This window comes from Monodelphis domestica, chromosome 6 (assembly GCF_027887165.1).
Source record: "Monodelphis domestica isolate mMonDom1 chromosome 6, mMonDom1.pri, whole genome shotgun sequence".
NCBI lineage: Eukaryota > Metazoa > Chordata > Mammalia > Didelphimorphia > Didelphidae > Monodelphis > Monodelphis domestica.
The window spans coordinates 285,587,878-285,605,969 of NC_077232.1; the positions used below are offsets into that span (position 1 = coordinate 285,587,878).

General features: G+C 34.7%; 1 protein-coding gene across 2 annotated transcripts; it reads left to right on the forward strand.

Annotated features, from left to right (window-relative positions):
- The first annotated feature begins 34 nt into the window (after window positions 1–34).
- On the forward strand, window positions 35–16,248 carry LOC100619142 (casein kinase I-like). 2 transcript variants are annotated; one of them, XM_007495710.3, is made up of 2 exons: window positions 35–188; window positions 14,967–16,248. In XM_007495710.3, exons 1-2 carry the CDS (start codon window positions 181–183, stop codon window positions 15,940–15,942), a joined length of 984 nt encoding a protein of 327 aa, XP_007495772.1. In that variant the 5' UTR covers window positions 35–180; the 3' UTR covers window positions 15,943–16,248. The 2 variants fall into 2 exon arrangements, with proteins under 2 accessions (XP_007495772.1, XP_003341409.2); XM_003341361.4 differs by lacking the exon at window positions 35–188 and adding an exon at window positions 195–346.
- The last annotated feature ends 1,844 nt before the right edge of the window (window positions 16,249–18,092 follow it).

Consider the following 18,092-nt stretch of genomic DNA (forward strand, 5'->3'; position numbering starts at 1 on the left):
CACCTATATGTATCAAGGCTATGCATTAGCATTTTGGGTTAGACTTGGGTAAGAGTCGTTGAACCATCATGACATGACTTGTCCTTACTCTTCAACAGAATAAAACTTTAAAGCACCTGATGGGGACTTCGGGTTATTCACGTATCCCATTTGAGTGGGTGGTCTTCAAGAATCATCAGCATGGAGATGTAAGTGAAATCCATGAGAGCTGATGAGATCACCAAGTGAAGTAGTATAGAGGGAGAAGAAAAGAGGCCTCAGGATAGAGTCATATAACCAATATGGTTAGAAGGTATGGTCTGGGGGAAAATCCAACAGAGATGACTGACAAGGAGCAATCAAAGAGGTAGGAGAGTAGAGTCCTTAAAACCTTGGGAAAAGAGACTAACAAAGATGAGAGAGTAATCAACTGTGTCAAAGGCTACAGGGGAATATGAGGAGAATAGAGCTGAGAAAAGGTCAAAGGATTTGGCAATTAAATCTTTGGTAATTTTGGAGTTAGTTTTGGTGGAATGATGAAGTCAAAAAACACATTATAAGGGGTTAAAAAGAGTTAAAAGAGAGAAAAGGGAGGCAACTATTGTAGATGGCCTTTTTATGGAGTTTACCATCAAAGGGAAGAAATATAAACCCCAAATCAGTGGGATAGAAGGATCAAGTAAGAATTTTTTTTAAGCATAGTCGTAACGAGGACATGTTTTCAGGCTGTAGGGAAAGATTCAGTATTCAGGGAAAGAATGAAGATAAGTGAAAAATTGGGTATGATAGACTAGAGAGTTTGTTGAAAGAGAGGAGTGAGATTGCATATATATATATATTACTGTATATATATATGTATACATACATATATATTATTGAGGTAAACATATACATATACATATATATGTATATATATATATATGTGTATATATATACACACACACATAAGTGTTTACCTCAGTAATGAGAAGGACTACCTGTTCTGCTGAGATAGGAATGAAGGAAGGAGTAGTCATGGACAATATCTTTGTCATATGGCATGAAAAAGAGGGAATTCATAGTAAATTGATTCAATTTTCTTCTATAAAATATGAGGCAAATTATCAGCTTATACGGTGGGAAAGGGGGGGTAAAATTTTGAGAAAGGATGAAAAGTTTTAGAAGAATCAATGTGAAGAGTGAGATGGTGGGTTGATAAGGGTTGCCTTGCAACAGTGATGGCTCCATTGAAATTAAATAACATATTTGTAGTAAATCCAATTAGAATGATTGATTTTCTCTACATCCATTTAGCAGAATGTGTCTAGGAGTGAAGGCAGAGAAGCTAGTGTCTGTTGCTTTTCTGGGTCTAAAGGAAAAGGCTTTGAAACCCAGTTGGAGCCAGTCATATCACCCTTGAAGCTACTCAGAGCAGGGACAGAGGCTGGTGAACCACGCTTTGAGGATGTTATCTTCCATCAAATGTAAATCAGAGTGTGAATTATGCAGAAATACAATGTAAAAGTATGAAACTTCAAATATTTCAAGCAAAAATTTAATAATACTAATATCACAACAACAGAGCTATTAAATCACCCATCCTCACAAAATGAAATTAAGGTAGCTAGTTATAAGTATACAATCATGAGAAAGAAAAAAAACAGGTAAAGATGAATTTATAGGAGCATTCTATCACAGTTTTAAGGAAAAAATACTATCTACACTAAATAAATTATGCTCAGAGTTGACTAATAAAACATATTACCAAAATTTTTCTAAGAAAAATCTAAAACAAAGAAAAAGAACTACAAGCCAGTATTATCAGTGCATATCAGTTTAAAATTGCAAATGAAATTCTGGCACTGGTAGCAACAAAGAAAACATTCAAAACAATTTGTTTCTATCAGAGGTTAAAGAAAAAGGGACTTGGCAAAGTTCAAAACTTATACTAAAATCTTCACAAAGGATATGTATAGAAATATCGTGTAAATATGCCTAAAACAATGATGTTTTCTCCCACTATTGTTACTTGATATGGTTTTAAAAGTGTTAGTAGTAGCAATTAGAAAAAAAAAAGAAAACCAAAAGATGCAAAAAAAGGAATAAAAAAACTAACCCTCTTTACCTAGTGTATCAGGAATGAAACTAATTGAGCTTCAATAATAAAGCACGCTACAAAATAAAGCCATAAATCAACATTTTAATCTAGCATAATGGTAGGAGTTGATAAATTACCACAGCCCAAATGAAGTAAGTATGATCATACATTGATTTGGTGAGAATATATTTGGTTTGTCCTCTGCGTGTAAACATGTCCTGAGTATGAAAAAAAAAAAACAACAACTTCTGTTTAGATTGGCTGAGGGATTTGGTCTGAAATATGTATGAATGCATTGAGCTAGTTGTAACTTAAGATTCTGAGGGAGCAGTTAGCTGGTAGAGAACTTTCCAACCAAATTTCTAAGAATGAATTGCTTGGGAAAAGAGAGAGGAAAGAACTTTTGCTTCTGTATCAGCCTCCTTCTGTTCCTCCTGATTCAAGGTTGTTGTTCAGTTGTTTCAGTGGCATCTCACCCTTCATGACCCTGTTTTGGATTTTCTTGGAAAAGATTTGGAAATAGTTTACCATTTCAAGCTTATTTTCCAAATGATAAGCTGAGGCAGAGTCAGGTGTCTTACTCAAAGCACATGACTAGTAAGTGTGAGATCAGATTTAAACTCAGAAAGATGAGTGAAGGAGGACCTCACAAACCTCAGAGGTCCAAAGGATTTGGGATTTTCTATTTTCCTATTGTTGTCCTAGGAATCTCCCTGGATCAACTGATGGAAACATTGATCCAAAGGCTGACTGAATTATATGAAAAAAGTACATTGAAGGGTCTACAAAGATTTTGGAGGTGGGGAAAGAATCTATACCATATATAATGGGAACAATTGTGTACTGAAGCAAAAGAATTTCACCAAGCAGTAAGGTCTTGGCAAATGTGCCCTAAATTTAAGCCCACTTTCCAGAACTCTGTATGTACTAGTGAGAGAATATGTCAAATTTTAAGGGGATATTTTATGCCAAAGTTCTTATTATACCACCTTATTAAGTACTGCTTTCTAAAAAGCTAATGAAGGAAGTGTAGGTCCCACATGTGTAGTAAAACCCACCCATGTGGTAGAGGCTGCCGTAGGACTGGGAGGAAGGCAGAATAGAAATCTCTTGTGTCTTTTCCCCCTCCCTTCTCCAGGGGAGTCTTTTAGTTGTTTCTGGAGGGAAAGTAGAAATTTGGGGCCTGAGGCCACTACTCTGATTTCTTCAGAGAAAGTTGATATGTACTAGTATAGATGTATATGCAGCCACTCTTAAAATTTTTAGGCTAGAAGATATACTTGAATTCAAGGTAAGTTTTGACGGCTTTGTCATTGCTTTTTATTTTTTTAACCAATTACTTATAATAATAAATTTCCACCTAAGTTTTCTGAAGTTATATATAATCCAAATTATCTTCCTCCCCCCTCCAGAGCTGGTAAGCATTTGGATCTGGGTTATACCTGTAGTATTATGTGAGATATACTTCTATATTGTTCATTTTTGTGAGTATTCTTATAAAACCAAAACCCCAAAAAGTATACCCAAATAAGCAAGTGATAAAGCCATATGCTTTTATCTATATTTCTACTCCAACAATCCTTTCTCTGGAAGTGGATAGCATTCTTTGTCATAAGTCCCTCAGAATTGTCCTATATCATTGTATTGTGGATAGTAGCTAAGTAGCTAACATTTGATCATCCACAATATTGCTGTTACTGTGTATAAAGTTTTCCTGGTTCTGCTTATTTCACTCTACATCAGTTCATGTAGATCTTTCCAGCTCCTTCTGAAATTATCCTGTTTATCATTCCTTACAGCATAATTGTATCCCATCACCATCATATGCCACAATTTATTCAGTTGTTCCCTAATTGATGAATATCCTTTGAAATTTACAATTCTTTGCCACCCCAAAAAGAGCAGCTATAAATGTTTTTGTACAAGTCCTTTCCCATTTAAAAAAAATATATATCTTTGGGAAACAGACCTAGTAGCAGTATTACTTCATCAAAGGGTATATATTGTTTCATAGCCCTTTGGGCATAATTCCAAATTTATCTCCAGAGTGGTTAGATCAGTTCACACTTCAATCAGCAATGCATTTGTGTCACAATTTTGCCACATCTACTTCAAAATTTATCATTTTCTTTTACTGTCATATTTGCCGATCTGATGAGTGTGAAAGAGCAGATTTAATTTGTATTTCTCTAAGCAAGAGTTATTTAAAACATTTTATATGATTATTGATAGCTTTGATTTTTTCATCCAAAAACTGCTTATTTATATCCTCTGACCATTTATTTGTCAATTGGGGAAATGACTCGTATTCTTATAAATCTGAATTAGTTCTTTATATATTTCAGAATTTAGGTTTTTAGCAGAGAAATTTTATTTAAAAAATTCCCAGTCTGTTATTCCCCTTCTAATTGTGTTTGCATTGGTTTGTACAAAACCTTTTTATATAATAAAATTATTCATTTTATATCTTGTAATGCTCTCTATCTCTTGTTCAGGCATAAATTCTTCCCTTCTCCATAGATGTAACAGGTAAACTATTCTGTGTTCCCCTAGGCTTTGTCATTCCTGAGAAGGGGTATCCAAAATTCTGTATTTAAGAATTCACCACTTTATTGCCAAATACCAATTCCTCAAAGAATACACACAGAGAATAAGTAGTAAAGAAACCCATTTTTTTCTGAATCATAGGAAAAAGAGAATCAAAGAAGTTATACATAGAATATATATCAGACAACGCATAGGGAAGGAGCTCTCCTATTGAGGATGAGTTAACTCAACCCAGATAGTATCCTAGATCTCAACCAAAGGAAAATTCCCCAATCTCAGAAACAGCTACCTGGATATAGGAACATGGGGATGGTTGTTCTTTCTGTCTTCCCAGAATCTTTTTCTTCAGTAACTCTTTTGAGGTTGTAAGCTAACCCAACACTTGAAGAAACGTTGAAGCCTAACTATGGGGAAGGACTTTTAAAACTCAAACCCTGTCTCTCTCCAACATACCCTACCCACATACCAGAAATACTTTGAGATAGAGTAACACTAATTAAATCTGTTACACTATTAAAGGTGGCAATGATACCTGATAATCATGATGGGAAGCACTTAAGTGGAGACTCCTGAGTAATGTATTAGAAATCTAGCCCCACTTTCCTCTCTTGGTTTCATTGTTATCTTGCATCTAGCACAGTAGGCAACCCAGAACCATAGAGATTAGAAGGTTAAACACAGTCTTTTTTATTAAAATTATATTTCAATACCCTCAGGTAATTTAATTCTTGAGACTGTTTGGTAAAAACATATAAGAACAGTCAAGATTTTTTTTTTAATTCAGCAAAGAGATTCCTTATTGTCTCAGAAGCTATCCAACAAAGTTTCAAAACTACTTTTTTATTCCTTGGGAACAAAAGAGATCAATTTACCTAGGAACAAAATAACAACTGTTTCTTATCTGCCCTAGAACTTCCTTATTTCTAAAAATTCTGGCTAGTGTTGAGGATGTTAAGGGATGGAGAGGGATATTGACTCATACTTCTGCTGCTTTTGACTAATAAAATCAGGGGGATTCTGGGAAGCCAATTCCAAGAAGGAATAAAAAGAGTAGCCCAAGAGCATGAACTAAAATTATAATAGCATAATATGAACTAATAAAAATAGAAGTACATTAGAAATAACTACAAAATAAATAAAACGTCTGGCATTTAATCTGAAGACCTCTATAGATGAGTGTACAAAATGTTCCTTTTAAAAAAATAACAAACTTTAAATGGAGAAATGTTCACTGGGCCATACCAATATTATAAAACTAACAAGGATTCCTGAATTAATTCACAGGTTTACTGCTATACCAATCAAACTACCATAGGGACCCTTGACAGAGTTATACAAAAATATAATTTGGAAGATTCTTTTTCAGAAACTAAAGTTTCAGAAGCTCAGGGATAATTGTGGAAAGAATGAGGACTGAAGCAGGTATAGCTGTACTTTTAATAATATAAAGCAGTAATCACCATAAATATTTGTTACTAGATAAAAAATAAAAAATGTAGCTCAATATAATAGTCTAGATAAGGAAGAAACCTGAAACAATGGAGCTCAATAAATTTAAGAACATAAATTATTTGGGGAACAGTTCCCTCTGAAACAAGAATGAGTGGGAAAACTAAAAATCAGTTTGTCTAAAAAACTGGTTTAGAACAATTTTAGAAAATTACTTTATATAGTATAATAGGATCTCAGTGGAAATATAACAAGAAAGTTATAAGTTGAGAGAGAGAGAGAGAGAGAGAGAGAGAGAGAGAGAGAGAGAGAGAGAGAGAGAAAGAGAGAGAGAGATAAAACCAGACAACCAGATAAAATACCATTCACCACCATACTAGAGAGAGAATTCACAAACCATTCAAGATGCCATTTCAATTGCAAGAATTGAAAATCATTTGCACATACAAAATCAATGTAACTCTTTGAAAGGAACCATTTAATTAGAAAAAAAATTGTGGGTACTAAATAATTTTGACAAAGACTTGATATATCCAAGACATATAAGGACCTAATAGAAATTTGTAGTTCAGTTCTTTCAGTCATGTGCAACTATCTATGATTACATTTTGGAATTTTCTAGGCAAAGATACTAGAGTGCTTTGACAATGTCTTCTCCAGCTCCTTTTACAGAGGAGGAACTGAGGCAAACAGGGTTTAAATGATTTGCACAAAGTCAAACAGCTAGTAAAAGTGTCTGAGGCCAAATTTGAACTCACAAAGATGTCTTCCTTATTCTAGTATATGCCAACAAAATAAATTTCATACTTTTTTTATTTTTTAAAAGTATATTAGTGATTTTTTTCCTTCCACTAATCATTCAGCCCAAATAACTTTTCAAGAAAGCAACCATTGTAACAAAAACAACAAAAATAAAATATAAATGACATATTCAATATCATATATCTATTTTTCTAATTTTTATTTTTCCATATTACATGTCAAAGCATGTTTTAATAATTGTTTTCTGACATTCTACAATACATATTCTTTCCCTCCCACCACTCCCCTTTCCTCAAGAAGTCAGGTAAGATGATATAGGTTGTACATGTGTTATCATAAAATATATTTTTTCATGTTCACCATGTTGTGGACCAAGACATATCATTTACATTAGAGAAGGGTTTGGGAAGAAAATAAAGTGAAGAATGGTATAGGTTAATCTTCATTCAGACTCTATTAGTTCCTTCCATAGCAATGGATAACTTTTTTATTATGAGTCCCTTGGAGTTGTCCTGAATCCTTACTTTGTTGATAATAATTATGTCATTCATAGTTGATCACTGTACACTATTATTGTCACTGTGTATATAATATTCTCCTAGTTCTGCTCACTTCACTTTTCATTACTTCGTATAAGTCTTCCAGACATTTTGTGATCATCCTTTTTGTTATTTCTTATGACACAATAGTATCTATCCCTTTACAATCATATACCATGACTTATTCGTCCATTGCCCAAATGATGGACACCCCTTCAGCTTCCAGTTTTGCCACCCCAAAAAGCTGCTATAAATATCTTTGTAAAAGTAGTTCCTTTTCTCATCTGTTTGGGATACAGACCTAGTAATGGTATTGCTGTGTCTAAGAGTATGCACAGTTTTATCTTTTAGGTATGCTTTCAAATCACTCTTCAGAATGGTTTTTATCAGTTCACAACTCCACCAACAGTGTATTAGTGCCCCAATTTTTTTCACTTACCATCCAGTATTTGTCATTTTCTTTTTTTTCTTTTTTGTCATTTTAACCAATCTAATAAGTATGAAGTAGTAGCTCAGAATTGTTTTAATTTGTATTTCTCTAGTTAATTGTGATTTGGGTTGTTTTTTTCTTGTTCTCAATTTCTTCATCTGAGACTTGCTTGTTCATATTCTTTGACCATTTGTCAATTGAGGCATACTTCATATTCTTAGAAATTTGACTCTGATTTCTATATATTTGACTTTTTTCTTGTGTTTTATTTAATAAATCCTTACCATTTGTCTTAGAATCAATACTAAGTACCAATTATATGGCAAAATAGCAGTAAGAGTTAGACAACTCGGGTTAATTAAGTGACAAGGTCACACATCCAGATTTGAACCCAGGACATCACCATTTGAGGCCTGGTGCATTATTTACTATGCAACCTAGCTTCCCCAATTCTCTGAATATTTGAGAAATGAGGCCTTTGTCAGAGAGAGTTGGTATAAAATATTTTTCCTCAGTGTTTTGTTTGCCTTTTTATCTTAGCTGTATTGATTTTATTTGTGCAATCCTTTTAAATTTAATAAAAGCAATGTTATCTATTTTACCCATAATATTCTCTAGATCTTGTTTGGATTTAAATTCTTCCTTTATCCCTAGGTCTGAGAGGTAAACTGTTTTGCACTTCTCTAATCATTTTATGGTATTATCCTTTATTTCTAAATCATGTATCCATTTTGACTCCACCTTGGTTTATGGCATGAGATGTTGGTCAATGTCTAATTTCTGCCATGCTATTTTTTAATTTTCCCATCAGTTTTTATGGAATAGTGAGTCCTTCTTCCAAAAACCTGCGTCTTTGGATTTGACAAACACTGAGTTACTTACTACTGCCTTTTGAGTGTCTAAGCAATTTCATTGATCCACCACTCTATTTCTTAGCCAGTACCAGATTGTTTTAATGGTTGCCACTTTAAGATTAAGTTTAAGATTCAGTATAGCTTCAGCCACCTTCCTTGATATTGTTTTTTTTTTCATTACTTCTTTGTTATTCTTGGCCTTTCATTCTTCCAGATGAAATTTTACTATTATTTTTCTGGCTCTATTTTTGGGGTAGTATGATTGTATGGCACTGAATAGATAAATTAATTTAGTAGAATTGCTATTTTTATTATATTGTCTCTGCCTACTCATGAGCAATTAAGGTTTTTCCAACAGTTTTATTGTGACTTTCTTTGCATAAAGATATTTTGGAGGTGTGATAATATAATTCCTTAGTTTGTCTTGGCAAATAAAAAGACATTCCATGAATATGAACATGAAAAAATAATACTCAAAGATTATGACCCAAATAAAATGACTCTGAAGCCTCACCTCAAATCTAGTAAATTATCAAAAATGAAAAACTCTTAAATAATATATTTTGGAGAAAGATAGGTACTATTAATGGAGACATGAGTTGCTCTAACCATTTTAAAAGTATATACACTTTGATTTAAAATGGTAAAAATAAATGTCATATATTATAAAATATCTTATTGCCTATTAGAAAATGAGTAAATTGTTATATGATAGCAATTATTAGTACATGATAAAAATACAAATATGAAAAATACAGAAAAGTCTTGAGATATATGAATATATATATATACACACACATATGTAAAAGAAAGTCAGGAAAAAAGGGAAAAAGCAATATACTACACATAAGAACAATGCAAATATGTTCATTGAAAGATGATAAAACAACATTAAAATTGAAAGTGAATTCTTTGGAATTATAATGATAAAATTTGGCTTCCTGAAATATGAAAATGTAATTGCAAAGGTAATAACTATGTATGTCAAGCAATGTATAAACTGTTGCACTTAGTTTATGTGTAAGTCTATTTTGAAAGGAGAAAGTGATATATTGAAAATTATGATAATATGAGCTGAAGATATGAATAAAATAAAAATGTAAAAATCTACCACTATACTACTATATTATGAGTACATGTGACATGATAAACATACACCTCAGTTCAGCTCTTCCTTCTTTTTTCTAAATGACCTAGTTTTGTACACCTAAACTGCCCTCAGGTTTGGAGAATTCTTAAAAAGAGGGAAGCCTAACTACTTCAGCCTACCCTCTCATGATTCATCCATTTGTATATAATAAATTCATCAAAAGCCATTCTTTACTTTTTGATTTAGTTTTGTTTTCCAACTAGTTATGCCGGGCCCTTTAAGTCATTACAGATCTCAGTTGAATGTTTTGGGTCTTAATATAATTAATAGAGTGATCTATAAAGATTTGGAGTTCATCAATAGGTAATCCCTCTCTACTTAAGGGCAGGAAGGTGACATAGTGGATACAGTTCCAGGTCTGGAGTCCAGACGACCTGAGTTCAAATGTAATTTCAGACATTTACTAGCCGTGTAACCCTAGCAAGTCACTTAACTGATGCTTCATTTTATCTGTAAAATGAGCTGGAAAAGGAATGGCAAACTATTACCGTATCTTTGCATTACATTGCAACACAAGAAAATCCCAAATAGCAACATGTAGTGTCAGATACAACTGAAACAACTTAATAAAAACAAAACAAAAAAAAAACTTTATTATGCTGAAAAATGGAAAGATTGTCATTAAAGGAATATGTGTTGGGAGAAAAGAATGAACATAACAGAGACTCTGCATGATCATTAGCATCTATTCAAATTCAAGAAATCTAGAAGTCCTACCCAATATTGAATTAGGTCTCCTATAGTAGATTTATGGGGAGGTATAAACATGAATTGTACATGAATATGGATGGGTTATGATCTGTGTTCCTGAACAGGGCACACAAATTGATAAGATCACAGATTTTTTGAGTATTTGGATATCGGAATAGGATTGCATACCAGTCACATTATGATAACTGTACTATGCACTTATTTTGATCCTTTTATATGTAAGAAAACAAGAGTTCTTGCATAGTAGAAATATTGCTAAAATTAACATCAAGAGGCTTCGATTTCTTGTATTCACTTCACTAGTGCCTCCCTGTCTTTTAAAATAATTTAATCTTTATTCCTTCTCTCCCTCTCTTTTCTTCCCTCCTTTCTCCTCTTTCTTTCTTTTCTTCCCTCCTCCTCTCTTTGTTTCTTTTCTTCCCTCCTTCCTCCTTTCTTTCTTTCTTTCTTTCTTTCTTTCTTTCTTTCTTTCTTTCTTTCTTTCTTTCTTTCTTTCTTTCTTTCTTTCTTTCTTTCTTTCTTTCTTTCTTTCTTTCTTTCTTTCTTTCTTTCTTTCTTTCTTTCTTTCTTTCTTTCTTTCTTTCTTTCTTTCTTTCTTTCTTTCTTTCTTTCTTTCTTTCTTTCTTTCTTTCTTTCTTTCTTTCTTTCTTTCTTTCTTTCTTTCTTTCTTTCTTTCTTTCTTTCTTTCTTTCTTTCTTCCTTCCTTCCTTCCTTCCTTCCTTCCTTTCTCTCTTTCTTCCCTCCCTCTTTTATTCATTTTTATTTAGTGTATGAAATTCTCTCTACTAATGGGAATCAGTCCCTTCTATAATTTATACTCTTATTTCTATTAGTTTCTTAAATTTTATTTATTTTTAGGTTCAGAAATTTTTAAATTTGTTCAGTTCCAAATTTTCTTATGGGGGAGGAAGAGAGAGAGAGGAAGGGAAAGAAAGGGAGAAAGAGAGAAAGAAAGAAAGAGAGAAAGAAAGGAAGAGAGAAAGAAAGAGAGAAAGAAAGAGAGAGAGAAAGAAAGAAAAAGAAAGAAAGGAGGGAGGGAGGGAGGGAGGAAGAGAGAGACAGAAGGAAGGGAGGGAGGAGGAAAGGAAGAACGGAAGAAAATATGGTGCAATCTGCAGTCTGTCTGAGTCCATTATTTTTCTCTCTGCAAGTAAATAGCATGTTTCATGTGGTAGATCATTGTGTTGATTGGATACTAAGTCTTTTTAAATTTTTTACCTCTACATTATTGTCGTTATTATGCAGATTGTTCTCCGGGATTTGCTCGATTCACTTTGCACCAGCTCATAAAGGTCTTCCCAGATTGTTTGCTGTTGTTTTGTTTTTCTGAAACTTTGTCCCTCATTATTTCTTATAGCACAATAGCATTCCATCCTATTCATAGTCTGCAACTTGGTTAACTGTTCCCCAATTGATGAGCATCTCCTAAGTTCAATTCTTTGCTACCATATAAGATAGAAAGGCATCTAGATATGTATATTATATATGTATGTATGTATGTATGTATGTATACATATAGATCCTTCTTTCTTTGATCTCTTTGGGGTATAGACTTGGGTGGTTAAAAGCTATACAAAGCCTGATATCCTTTTGAACATATAGTCCAAATTGCTTTTCTGAATGATAGTACTTGTTTACAGCTCTACCAATAGTCTCCAGTTTGTCATTTTCATTTTTTCATCACCTTAGCTAATCTGATGGGTTTGAGGTAGTACCTCAGAGTTGATTAATTTATAGACTTTAAGAATGTCCTGAAAAACTGAGACATCAAAGGATTTGCCTAAGATCATTTAGCCTGTTTGTCAGACTCAGAATTAGTCCAGGTCTTTCTGAATCAGAGGCCAGCTATCTTTCTATGCCACACTGCCTGCTTTAATCTCAATTTCTGCAAAGGTAAAAAGTGAAAATGGAATGAACACAACCTTGTATGTGTGATCATGATGAGAAAAAAATTCCCTCAAGATGTTAGGAGGTTGAAGAGCAGCTGGAAAAGACTGAGAAACTGAATAATTGAGAAAGGTTTTACATGAAAATATTATATGTGCACACGCTATTGAGAATCATAGAAAGAAAGGATCACAGATTTAGAGCTGAAATTGACCCTAGAGGTGATTGAGTCCAGCTTCCTCATTTTTAATATGAGGGAAATTATTTCCAGTCTTGTGATTTGTTTTTAGTCACACATCCACACAGGATCAGAATCTGCAATAAATACACAAGTGCTGTACTCCAAACACAGTACTTTTTATACTGAATTATATGAGGTTTCAAGATTAGCAAAACTGCAAAGGAAAAAGGCTAAGTCCTTTCCTTTTCTCCATCCCATTTTGAAGGTAAACTTCAGACTGAAGGCAGAGATTAAGGCTCAATTGGTATAGAATTGAAGATATGAAGAAGGGAACAAAAGAAATAAGTGGCAATATTGATTTATTATTTTGCTTCTCTTTAGCTCCAAAAGGAGAGGACAACCAAAGGAAGAAAAGTAAAAATGTATTTGTCCTCTAATGGGGGGAAAGTTTAGTGGTAGTTCTCTACCAAAGGCAAATACATTGTAAAGGACAGTTTCATAAGGGCAGGAATAGCTCATAGAACTAAATCTCCTTCATTTTGCAGATGAAGGCTAAGTAACAAACACAAAAATCACACAAAGACTTTTCCAGAAGTAGGATTTGAACCTAAGTCCTTGACTCCACAGTCAATGTGTGTTCCAATTTCAATGTACCTTATTGCCCCACTTCAGTGATTAGGGTGGCTTCACTCTTATTAGCTCTCCTTGATCCAAAAGCAGTAATTCAGTTCCCTGGGAGAAGGGAACTTGGATTTATACCCTGGAAAGTGTCAAGAGTACAAAGGTCTAATTACTCAAATTTATAAGGAGCTAAATCAATTTTACAAAAAAGCAAGCCATTCCCCAATTGATAAATGGGCAAGGGATATATAGGCAATTTTCAGATAAAGAAATCAAAACTAGCAATAAACACATGAAAAAGTGTTCTAATGCAAATCAAAACAACCTCACACCTAGCATATTGGCTAACTTGACAGCAAAGAAAAGTAATGAATGTTAGAGGGGATGTGGCAAAATTGGGATATTAATGCATTGCTGTTGGAGTTGTGAATTGATCCAGCCATTCTGGATGGCAATTTGGAACCATGCCCAAAGGGCGATAAAAGACTGTCTGCCCTTTGACCCAGTCATACCACTGCTGGGTTTATACCCCAAAGAGACCATAAGGAAAAAGATATGTACAAAAAATTTTTATAGCCACACTCTTTGTGGTGGCAAAAAAATTAGAAAATGAGGGGGTATCCATTGATTGGGGAATGGCCGAACAAATTGTGGTATCTGTTGGTGATGGAATACTATTGTGCTCAAAGGAATAATAAAGTGGAGGAATTCCATGGGTACTGGAACAACCTCCAAGAATTGATGCAGAGCGAAAGGAGCAGAACCAGGAGAACATTATACACAGAAACTGATACACTGTGGTACAATCGAATGTAATGAACTTCTCTACCAGCAGAAATGCAATGACCCAGGACAATTCTGAGGGACTTATGAGAAAGAACACTATCCACATTCAGAGGAAGAACTGTGGGAGTGGAAACACAGAAGAAAAACAACTGCTTTATCACATGAGTCAATGGGCATATGATTTGGGATATAGACTCTAAAGGATCACCCTAGTGCAAATATCAATAGTATGGAAATAGGTCTTGATCAATGACACATGTAAAACCCAGTGGAATCGTGCGTCGGTTACAGGAGGGGGTTGTGGGGAGGGGAAGGGAAAAGCATGAATCTTGTAACCATGGAAAAATATTTTAAATTAATTAAATTAAAATTTCCAGATTTAAAAAAAAAGAAAAGAAAAAAGAAAGTGTCAAGAGTAAAAAGACAAACCTATTAGAAGTTCTCTAATGATTACCCCAGATGATTCCCCCAGTGCTGGACTGTTCAAGAACTCAGGTCCTCATTGTGATTTGATTTGTTTTATTGTGATGCACCAATCATTCCAGTTAAAGTGGAAGACGCGACTAGGGTCTGAAGTAGGGAAAGAAAATATGAAGGAAACCTGGTAAAGTGGGTGGTGAGACTTTGGCAAAGGGACTGGTGCTGGCCAACCAGCAGCTGGTGGCCCTGGGTATTGGCAGAGGAACGCCACACCCTTCACACAGTCTCCCAGTTTCTTTTAGCCCAGAACATTGCCCTTGGCGGCGGCAGGGACAACTGTGGCTCCTCGCTGGTGCACTGGGAAAAGCCTCCTGCCCTATGGCCTTGAAAGGGGGTGCTCTGGGGACTCTTCCTCCTTAAATCGATGAAAGAGCTCCCTTTCTTTCCCAATCAATTCCCCATCCCCAGAAACCTCTCCCCAACACCCCCGCATGCCTTGTGGTTGAGCCCTTGTCCACACTAGCCCCCATCTCCCAATAGCCCTGAAGAACCTCCCTCTTCTCCCATTTCCAGGATGAATATCAGCACAATCCCCAAGGCCGAATTAATTTTTGGAGGAAAATATAAACTGGTGAGGAAGATCGGAAATGGCTCCTTCGGGGACATCTTCCTGGCAGTCAACATCACCAATGGCGAGGAAGTGGCTGTGAAGCTTGAATCCCAATCATCCAAGCATCCCCAACTGTTTTTCGAAGTCAAACTGTATAAGATTCTTCAAGGGGGGGTTGGCATTGCTCACATGCGATGGTATGGTCGGGAAAAGGGTCACAATGTACTGGTCATGGACTTACTGGGACCCAGTCTGGAAGAATTGTTCAATGTATGTTCCCGCAAGTTCACACTGAAAACGGTGCTTATGTTAGCTGACCAGATGATAAGTAGAGTCCAATACTTGCATACAAAGAACTTTATACATAGAGATATTAAACCAGATAACTTCCTAATTGGCACTGGTCGTCACTGTAACAAGCTATTCATTATTGACTTTGGTTTGGCCAAAAAGTACAGAGACAGCAAAACAAAGGAACACATACCATACCGAAAAGATAAAAATCTCACTGGCACTGCCCGTTATGCCAGCATCAATGCCCACCTTGGCATTGAGCAGAGTCGAGGGGATGATATGGAATCTCTAGGCTACGTATTGATGTATTTTAACAGGACCAGCCTGCCCTGGCAAGGACTAAAAGCTGCAACAAGGAAACAAAAGTATGAAAAAATTGTTGAAAAGAAGATGTCCACTTCTGTGGATTCTTTATGTAAGGGATATCCTCATGAATTTGCAACATATTTAACCTATTGTAAGGGCCTCCACTTTGAGGAAGCCCCAGATTATTTGTATCTAAGACAGTTATTCCGATCTCTTTTCAAGTCTTTGAACTATCAATATGACTATTTATTTGACTGGACAGTACTGAAGGAGAGAGATGCCCAGGAAACAGCTTCTTCTAGTCAAAATCAGCCACCACAAACCTCAACATTTGACTAAGTGGGAAGAACTCCAGATAAAGAAGAGATGATCCTAGCAGGCCTTATTACATATCAAACCTAGACGTTGTAGTTCCTACGGAGACACTTGGAAGTGGTTTTGGACAACTGTTTACTGGTGTAAAGAACTTGCTTTTGGTATAAGCTGGCTCTTGGCAGCAATGGTAATGCTGCCCCCCAAGTTGTAGATGTTGTCATTATGAATATTAACAGAGACAGTGAAATAGTGCTTAGCTTTCAAATGATTTTTTTTCAAGGTGGAAAAGGTAACTAAATGGTTGACATGCATGTGCTAGTGCTAGAGAAATTGTGCCTATGTCAATTATTTTTTCTTTTCATTTTGATCTCTACAGTTTTGAGATTTCATCTTATAAGTAGCATGAACAATCTTCAACCGCAGATGTGAAAATTGTCAATGCTCAAAATGGGACATTTTGGCTATTTCCTCTTTGGGGTTCTCAAACTGCAAGCATAACTATTATTAATATTTTGGAGGTTTTTGTGTGTAATCTAAGATTCTAGTTTTTAAGTGCAGAAGATTCCACCTGCTTATAATTATAGAAAAAACAGTGAGTTCAGGGAAAACTTAGGAAAAACTGGGTTTCTGGTAGATTGTTTTTAGGACTCTATTAACTAAAACTCTTGGTATTTTTAAAACATGGGCATATTTGTTTTAAAACATAATTAGGATCTTACTAATAAGACTATATGCAATACAAATAAAATAAAGTTATTAATTTTATATTCTATATTCAATTATATATTTAAATTAAAATATGCTATAAAATTTATTACTTATGTAATATTGAAGTATCATACAATTTATAATATTCATTGATACTCTGATATTTTTATTTCTATTGTATAAATGTATTTTTGTATAAAAATACAAATGTATTAAGTGCCTAACTTATATTAGACTTAAGCCTTTACAGGTTATATGTATTAGTTGCTGTGATAAATGTAATCACTATAGAAAAACAAACAAACAAATGGCAAGAAGATGATAGGTTTAAAATAGCAACCTGCTGTTGTCATGGGGGTGAATCAGAATGACAAACACGATTAATTTTGGAAAAATATGGGAGGGCTCACATGAAATTATGAAGAGTGAAATATTACACAGAACCAAGAGAACATTTTATACAGCAACAGAAATATTGTTTGAAGAATGACTTCGTGTATGTCCACCTCCAGAGAAAGCACTGATAAATAGAAATAAATAAGTCATAGTTTATATATACATATGTCTTTTTGTCGAATGATGCCTTCTTTAATGAGTGGAAGGGGGGGGGGTTACCTGGGCATTTAAATGTAACAAACAGCCATAATTTTTTTTAATTTGCCATGTATGTGGGTCAAAAATACATCTGAACATAATGTCATATCCTGAATTTTGATCCATTGGATGCAATTCTTGTTCTCACCTCAACCTGCCTTCAACTTTTAACTCCTTGAGATCAGGGACATGGTCATGCTTTCTTATTTTTGTATCTATGAGGTACCCAGAACATTTAATAAAATGAAGGCAGTGTATAAATGAGTTAAACTTCGTATCAAGTGAACTTAAGGTCTGCCTCAAACATCGAGCTGTGTGGTTACTAGAAAATTCTTTTTGCTATTTGAACCCTTAGTATTTTTCATAAGTGAAATAAAAATAACTACTCATTCAATAAACATTTAGTTAGCACTTTGTGCTAGGTAAAGCTTGCATTCTAGAAGGGCAGACAACAACTCCATCACAAATATATACAGGATACATATAAAGCGAATAAATATATAAATGAATTAAATACAATGCTGTTTCAGAGGGAGAGTACTATAATTTGGGGGCATCAGTAAGGACAGCTCCAAACAGAAAGTGATGCTTGAAATGTGTCTTAAAGAGAGATGAAGAAGAGATGTATTCCAGGCATTGAGGCTAGGCAGAGCAAAAGCCCAGAGACAGATAGAGTATTGTGTGTGAGAAAAAGGGAGAAGGCTAGGTTGGCCAGATCTCTGAGCACAGAATAGAGAATAATGTCCAAGGTTGGAAAGAGAGGTTACAGGGTCAGGTTGTGAAGGGCTTTAAAGGCTAAAAGAATTTATAGTTGATTCTTGTGACAATTAGGAGTCACTTGAAGAGTCATGGGATCAGATCTGTGCTATGAA